This window comes from Folsomia candida, unplaced genomic scaffold (assembly GCF_002217175.1).
Source record: "Folsomia candida strain VU population unplaced genomic scaffold, ASM221717v1 Fcan01_Sc055, whole genome shotgun sequence".
Lineage (NCBI taxonomy): Eukaryota > Metazoa > Arthropoda > Collembola > Entomobryomorpha > Isotomidae > Folsomia > Folsomia candida.
This window is the reverse complement of record NW_019091247.1, coordinates 385,735-394,339: the sequence shown is the minus strand read 5'-3', so window position 1 is coordinate 394,339 and position 8,605 is coordinate 385,735. Positions and strand designations below refer to the sequence as shown.

Below are 8,605 nucleotides of genomic sequence, written 5' to 3'. Positions count from 1 at the left end.
ATGATAAAAAGAGCTATTGGCCTAAAAGAGGTAGTAATCCTATATTCTTAAAGCCCACAAGTCGCTGGTCGGTGGCTTAGGAGTAGAAGGTCACTACTTGTCGGGCCCCGATTTCGATCTCCTTTGGATATGTTGTAGTACTACATGAGTGTAGAAAAAGTGAAGGAGGGTTAGACTCCATGAGCCCATTTACGCCCGCCACACCCCCTCAAAGGCGCCCAAACCCCCAGAGTTGCCGCACTAAAATCATCCCCAAAAATCGAGTTTTGGTCAGATTTTCAAAAAATTACATTTTTGTGATCCCAGATAGTTGCTCTATCATATCCAATAGCAAACTCAACTTTTTTGAAATTTCGAATTTTTTCAATACCTACCCTTGGTCAGAAAATCTTCGAAAATATTGAAAATTTCAAAAAAGTTGAGTTTGCTATTGGATATGATAGAGCAACTATCTGGGATCACAAAAATGTAATTTTTTTGAAAATGTGACCAAAACTCGATTTTTGGCGATGATCTTAGTGCGGCAACTCTGGGGGTTTGGGCGCCTTTGAGGGGGTGTGGCGGGCGTAAATGGGCTCATGGAGTCTAACCCTCCTTCACTTTTTCTACACTCATGTAGTACTACAACATATCCAAAGGAGATCGAAATCGGGGCCCGACAAGTAGTGACCTTCTAGTCCTTAGTTGAGAAGTTAGCATCCCCGTTTCTCTCTTTACTCTGCAGAGACAACCGGGGAGGCCAACTTCACAAATATTTTCATTCTCTACTGACTGGCCTTTTTTGCACGTCGACTGACCGACGTCTACACTAGCAAACCCAATAAATATTGAGTCCAAAAGGGGCCGCCCTTAAATTGCGTAAGTGAAAAATCGCGATTTTCTCAACCCCTCCCACTTTAAAATATGTAATATATACACGATATCACTGGGGTTCTCGCGTTACGTAATACGCAAAATTAATTACGCAAAATTACACATGAACTCGGTAATATAGATCGTTAATTTAAAGCTTTAAATTCTGTTTTCCAGACTATTAATATGATTAGCTTTGCTGAGCGGGATTTACGTGAATTTTCAACATCGGATAGAGATTGGAACACACTGCAATCCATTTGTGAATTTCTACAGGTAAAATTCATGAAACTCCATGAAATTCCATGAAACTTTTTGACGGTCACTAGGTTGAAACCAATTAAACAAAATCAATTATTTGCTTTGTGATAATATAATTCTAGATTTATGATCATGCGACCTCTTTCCTCTGTCAGGAAAAGTACCCCACCATCCAGCACTCGATTCCCATCTACAATTATTTGATAGACAAAGGAAGAAATTTTGTTAAGAATTCACAAGATGATGATCTAAAACGTGCCGCACAAGTAGCCCTGGAGAAGATAACCAAATATTACGATCTTACTGGATCTCCTCTTAACCGTACATACGCAACCGCAATATTGCTGGTCGCAATATTGCTACCGCAATATCGCAATATCCCAACATTGAAGATGGCCTTCTTCAAAGATTTAGGATGGACTTCAGGCTCTTGCAACAAAGTCAAGAATTGCGTAAAGGATTTGTACACAGATATCTACCAAACATCTGAAAACCTTCCAGAAGAGAACGATGACGCGGATGATGGGAATATTAACCCTTTACTTAGTCACCTTTACAAGAAACGAAAGATTGAAGACAGAACCGACATCAACAAATATTTGGCAGAAAAAGTGCTTCCATATGATCCGAAAATAGTTTGCGATCGAATTCAATTTTGGAAGGTAAATTTTGAAAGTCATCGTCGCCAGGAACTATTCTTACGACATTAACACATTATTCTTATTTTATTTAGACACGTCAGTCCGATTATCCCTTCCTTTGCAAGATGGCTCGAGATTATTTGCCAGTTCCTGCGACAAGTTCTCCAGCCGAAAGAGCTTTCTCCAAGGCAAAAAATCTTACAACCCCATGTCGAAACAGATTAATGGCTGATACAATCCAATTTTGCATGTGTTTAAAAGATTGGTTTAAATTAGAAGATTCTTTATTGGCATAAAAAGTGAAGTTTTAGTTTAAATAAAGCGAATTTATTTGAATCTCTAATGAAAATTGTGATTAATTTAATTATCCTATCCTATCCGATCGGATATCCGAATTATCCGTCGGATAGGATAATCATTTGATGGTTATCCGAGTGGTATTTTTATCCGATCGGATAAGGATAATTTTTATCCTATCCTATCCTATCCGATCGGATGGCAACCCTAGGGATGTTGGCAGGCAACGTGGAGTTTTGCATAAATTAAGAAATACAGAGATTCGCATTTCTATTTGATAACGAATTTGTCGTTGAATAACCCCGGAACGGTATGTCGCAGCGGGTCAAAATTTTGAACAGAGGATCATGTTATCCTCAGATGGATGTGTGCAAAAATTCAACTCTCTACTTTGAAAAATGTCTCCCCCACAGCCCCCAGAAGTCGAGACAGTCATTTCAACTCTTTTCAAACTCCGGCTAAAAAATTCGGTCTCCGCAGAAATTTTTTTCTTTTCACGTATCCGGCCCCAAATAAGCCCATTTGACTTACATCGGGGGATTGTACAGGTATTTCACTATTAGATGTGATTTTTATCTCCAATATAGCTTCAAGGTCATTTGCATAATCTTGGATCAACTTTGCGGTCTGGGAAGACGCTCCGTCATGATGAAAAATCACCTTAATTATTTTTTTGCCGTACAGTTTGGGAAAATGGTATTCTAAAAGTGGTTTCAATACACGGTCCACATAATACTTCGAAGATTCCTTCACTTTTTGGGGGACTTTTATAAGTGGGAGGACACCACGACCCGACATTGCACCCACGACCATAAACTTGTTACAAAAGTTCTCCTCACGGGAAAGCACTAACTTGCGTGAATTGTTTTCGGCATTTGTCGTATAGTAAGCTCTTTGAACCCAATTAGTAACTTATAGAGAAAATAGTGCTTCGTCAAATGTCAACAAAAACTCATTCTTATTCCTTAACAGAAAATTTGAATAAATTTTTTTGCAAACACGGACGCGATTTTTTTCCTGTTTCTCGGTCAGCTTATGCACACGAGTTTTCCGACGAAGTCGTTTCTTCAAAATCTTAATTTCTCTTTTCACTCAAGGCTTAGACACCCCAACCTTACGGGAAATTTACTTTTGGGTCGGTGGATTGTCTTTTGAGGTCACAAGGTCAATTTTTCTAAGTACGGTCGGAATTAACACTTTTCTTTGCTTTCTTCTAGGGGTGGTGGTTGCCATTTACTCAAAATTTCTCACTTTTCACCTATATTTTCCAATACCTTATTGATTCAAGATTTCGAAAATGTATTCCCTTCACTTTCAAGATGTTTAATTATTTTGGTGTATGAGCATTTAAGTTTGGAAAGACTTTTTATGACTGTCTGGACTTCTGGGGGCTGTGGGGGAGGCAGTTTTGAAAGTAGAGAGTTGAATTTTTGCACACACCCATCTGAGGATAACATGCTCGTCTGTTCAAAATTTTGACCCGCTGCGACATACCGTTCCGGGGTTATTCAACGACAAATTCGTTTTCAGATAGAAATGCGAATCTCTGTACATCATCCAGAGCTGTCGTACAATTCGGACCTGAAATTATTTCGATTAAAAAAAATTTGCATAGCTTTAAGATAATTTTAAAAATATTCACGTACCATATTTTTCCAGTAAAGCTTTCGGAGAATCTTGCACTAACATGGAGCCATCTCGAAGATAGCCAATCTACAAATATCAAATTAATGTTAATTTTTAAGAAATCTTAAAGTTTGATATTTTCATGCCATTTCTGAATCTTTAAAAATAAAAAATAAAACCCGTTACTCGTTTAAAGTTAAAAGTTAAAGCAATGAGAATTGAACTCAGAATTATTTAATAAGTAATGCTGGGTACAAATTCGAAAAATTAGGCTACACTTTAGTATACCACCTGGCCGATATGGGGTCATATGATACCTCATTTTGTTCAGTTCGTCGAGCTGAACAAGAATATCAAAACCATTTAGGGCGGAAACGCTCCGTTCAAAAGTTATGGCGGGTTAAAGTTTGAAATTTTTATTGCATTTTTGGACGTTTCAGAGAATTCTAAGACTTTGTCTCACTTTCCCCCAAAGCGGGAAATTTTTTGGGGTATATTGAGATTTTGGGGGGTAAGGTGAGATTTTTACTTTTTACTGTAAAATATGGAATTTCAATCATTCTCCCGCAGGGCGGGAAGGGTTTTGGGCATTTTGAGACTTTTGGGGGGTGAGATGAGATTATGCCCATATTGGGGTATTGTTCGTATTTAAGCGAGCGAAGCGAGCGAGGTTAGGTTAGATAGAATTCGCGGAAAGTGCTACCTAGGAAAGTTACCTAGAAGTGCTACCTAGAAGTGCTACCAAGAAGAAGTACCTAGAAGAGCTACCTAGAAGTGCTACCTAGAAGTGCTACCTAGAAGTACTACCTATAAGTGCTACCTAGAAGGTTCTCGGAGTTTTTTGAGACTTTTGGGGTATATGGAGACTGGACTAAGATGAGATTATGCCCATATTGGGGTATTGTTCGTATTTAAGCGAGCGAAGCGAGCGAGGTTAGGTTAGATAGAATACGCGGAAATTTCTACCTAGGAAAGTTACCTAGAAGTGCTACCTAGAAGTGCTACCTAGAAGAGGTACCTAGAAGAGCTACCTAGAAGTGCTACCTAGAAGTGCTACCTAGAAGAGCTACCTAGAACTGGTACCTAGAACTAGAAGTCCTACCTAGAAATACTACCTAGAAGTGTTGCCTGGAAGATGGTAGGTGCGAGAATTAGATAAGATATAGCCCAAAAATTAAAAACAAACACTCCCGCCTTGCGTGAAAATAATTGAAATTCAATATTTTACAGTAAAAAGTAAAAATCTCACCTTACCCCAAAATCTCAATATACCCCAAAAAATTTCCCGCTTTGGGGGAAAGTGAGACAAAGTCTTAGAATTCTCCGAAACGTCCAAAAATGCAATAAAAATTTCAAACTTTGACCCGCCATAACTTTTGAACGGAGCGTTTCCGCCCTAAATGGTTTTGATATTCTTGTTCAGCTCGACGAACTGAACAAAATGAGGTATCATATGACGCCATATCGCTCAGGTGGCATACTAAATTCTTTTCCAAAAATTACAGTATTTAAAAAATCTTAAATTTTGCTTAAAATTTAAATTAATGTGAATTTACTTTTTTGCATTGTCTCGTTTCCTGAACGTAATGCGTCGTGACGAAAACTGTGGTTCCTTTGGATTCAACAAGAAGTCTCAAGTAATCCCAGATTCTGAAATTGCACAATTTTTATTGGCTATTAAAAATGTTCTTACTTTTTTGCAATACCTTTCTCGTAAAAGCGGATCTATCCCGGTCGTAGGCTCGTCCAAAAGAAGAATTTCAGGGTCATGCAGCAACGCCACACAAAGTGAGACACGCCGTTGTTCTCCACCACTTAATAAATAAATAGTTACAAGTTACACTTTAGATAATTTGAAGACAAATCTTCACCCACCGAGGTGCTAGGTATCGTGTTCTACTTCAGGGTAGTGATTACGAATGCGTTTTTTCAAGAAAATAGGAATAAGTAAAAAAAAATCGTGTAAAAGCACGTGACGTCGGCATTTAAAAAAAACAAGTTGTTCATGAAAATATAGAATATTTTAATGTCGACCTCACTTGTGTTTGGTTCATACACGTAGTTTTGACTAACATATTTCCCATTGGTGACAAAGCATATCCTTAATCATTACCCAGAAATAGAACAGGACAGTACCTCCGTGGGTGACGATTTGTCTCCAAATTATTTATCTAAAGTGTATTAATCTGCCGGAAGCTTTTAAAACTGGACTTTACATATACCTGATTTGTTCCACACGACTGTTCATATTGGGCAAATTCATGACATTTCTCAAGGTTTCCACTCTCCGTAAAACATCAGGTGAAGGTATGCCGTGCAATCTTCCGTAGTAGGTGAATGTCTCCATAATTGTGAGCGCCCTGTAAAGCGCATTTTCCTATAAATGTGCGGAAGTGATGATTTAAAAAAACGAGTTGTCAATATCTACATAAATATGATTAAGGTCTAAGAAGCATATAAATCAACTACATAAGTATTCACCTGTGGCATGTAGCCAATGAGACTTCCAGGCATTCCATTTTTAAAATTGGTCACATTTTTTCGAAAGATTTCTACCCTTCCCTCGTGCAACTGCTGAATTCCCACGATGCAAGATATCAGAGGGTTTTCCTAATTAGGAAATACATCAATTAGTAACTAATTAAATACTGGTAGTCACACGTTCATAATTTGGACCACATCGCACATAAATTTGTTCAAATTTTTGAGAAATTGGGAGCTTTTGTAACACAATCGTACGTAAGTACATGCACATATACTTTATAAGCTAAAATTGACATGAACTTTATGCATGTGTGAATGTAACTAGGCTCAAACTCACACCAAATTGCTAATAACAAGTTTTACGAGCGTTTCCTGATTTTTACAATTTTTTCAAAATAACGTACACCTTACCCACACCCACTGGGACCCAGAAGAGCGTATCTATTCATGTACAACAAAATTATTTACATTTTTTATTTGTAATAAGTATATATAATTTCAAAATTTTCAGAGGTAGGTTTACGTAAATTGAAGTAAGTTAAAAAATTATTCATTATTCTCGTTTATCCATGCTAAAAAATTTTCACTTACATAGTTCCTTTCTCCACCTTGATATCAACTCCATGCAAAACCACCTTGTTTGCATACGCTTTTGTGGCGGAAACTATATTTAAAGCTGCAAATCCAGACATTATTTAAACTAATATCCAAATCTTACACTGGAATAATCTCACGAAATTGAAGAAAGTTGAGACTTTATGCAAATTTAGTGGGAAATCTGCTATATAAAATTCCACACCTTCAAACCCGACTAGCTACACCTGAGCCATGATTGTAACTAAATAAATATTTTTTCTGCAGCGGGACACAATGTATTTTTATATACATGCAAATACATACATATATTTTTTTATGTGTTGCAATTATTTATTTACAAGGTTATATACAAACGGCGGATATGTATGCATTTAGAACTTTTTTTATAACAAGCCAGACCGGTCACTTTATGAGTCTGAAAATAAACTTGAACATACTGATGTTATATATAATTCGCTATAAGCGTTAAAAAATTTAAACCTTCTAAAGATTTCTTCTCTTCTTGAAGATAAAATGTGAAGATGGTCTGAAATTTAAGTTGAAAAATATTTTTTATGTACATAAAAATATTTATGTAAATATTTTCCAGTTTTTTAAATACTAATTACACACATATTATTTTGAGAAATTTAAGTACATACATATCCGCCCTATGTTTATCCATAAGTATGTATGTTGCATTTATATATGTATTTACAAGGTTATATATTTTCAAAGGGAATGTATCATGTATTCTTTTAGCTAGTATTTTTAGCTAGGCAGGGAGCCATGTGGAGTATTGCTTCATATGTGCATGTGCATCTGATAAGACATTCCTCTTGATTATTTATATATCGACTCTTAGAAATCCAGTAATAAAATGATACCAAACGGTATTCATGTATGACTCTATCAATCAAAGTTGGATTGATAAGTAATACCATGTAGTAATAACTCCGTCTTAACGTTATACCATATCGGTAAATAGAAAATGTCTGATATGATTTCAATACCGAACGGTAACTTTACATAATACCGACATACTACCGAATATTAGTATCGAAGAATTTATACCTAGAAATAAATATCTGCCTGACCGTTCCAGACTTATGACAGGGAATAAATATCTACTCTGTCAAAAATTGGTAATTATATATTACCTGCCGACCTTAATAAATAAATATGACCCCACCGGAACTAGTAATAAAAATTGCCACCGTCTGGGAATATACAGAAATGATGAGAAAGAAATGTTCGATCACTACTTTTTACCAACAGGTAGGTGAAATTAACCATGAAATATTTGATGATTCTACCAGATTATTCTTAAGAGTGTAAGTTATACATTTTGGACCCTCAATTACCACTTGCAACCTCGAAAACTTGTTATGTAAATAATTAATGATGTATTATAACTTTGCCCGTGTTTAAACGTCACTGTGAAATTTTCCATGATATGAATACATATCTAGATAATTCTAACTTTGCTTGGTCCTTTTAATTATACGAGTTTTTACTTGATTTCCATAATTATTTTTATGCATGTGAAGCAATTTAATTTTTTTCTATTTTTTATTACAACTCTTGCGCTGAATTATTCTCGAGTTTAATATACATTATTTAGCATAGATATACATATGCACACTCCAAGAAAGGATTCTAAATACACACATGCTGTCTTCAATACATTGATATAATTTTGCAAAGATATTTGTGTGCATGTGCATTCACAATTAGCACTCGACATTCTAACATGGGTAAATATGTACATACCATGCTTAATACTTCATGGTGTCAGTACAGGTCACACTTAGCAAAATTATCCAGTTGTGGGCATCAATTACAAGTAGCATTCGGCATCCTAATAC

The 8,605-nt window shown here is 36.2% G+C and overlaps 1 protein-coding gene across 1 annotated transcript; it reads right to left on the bottom strand.

The window, feature by feature from the left end:
* Nucleotides 1-3,526: 3,526 nt before the first annotated feature.
* LOC118433505 (ABC transporter G family member 23-like) lies at nt 3,527-6,975 on the bottom strand. Its single transcript, XM_035845482.1, has 8 exons — nt 6,753-6,975; nt 6,573-6,602; nt 6,159-6,287; nt 5,900-6,054; nt 5,384-5,491; nt 5,234-5,327; nt 3,698-3,764; nt 3,527-3,632 (listed from the first exon to the last, which is right to left on the bottom strand). Exons 3-8 carry the CDS (start codon nt 6,189-6,191, stop codon nt 3,556-3,558), a joined length of 534 nt encoding a protein of 177 aa, XP_035701375.1. The 5' UTR covers nt 6,192-6,287; nt 6,573-6,602; nt 6,753-6,975; the 3' UTR covers nt 3,527-3,555.
* Between the last annotated feature and the right edge of the window lie 1,630 nt (nt 6,976-8,605).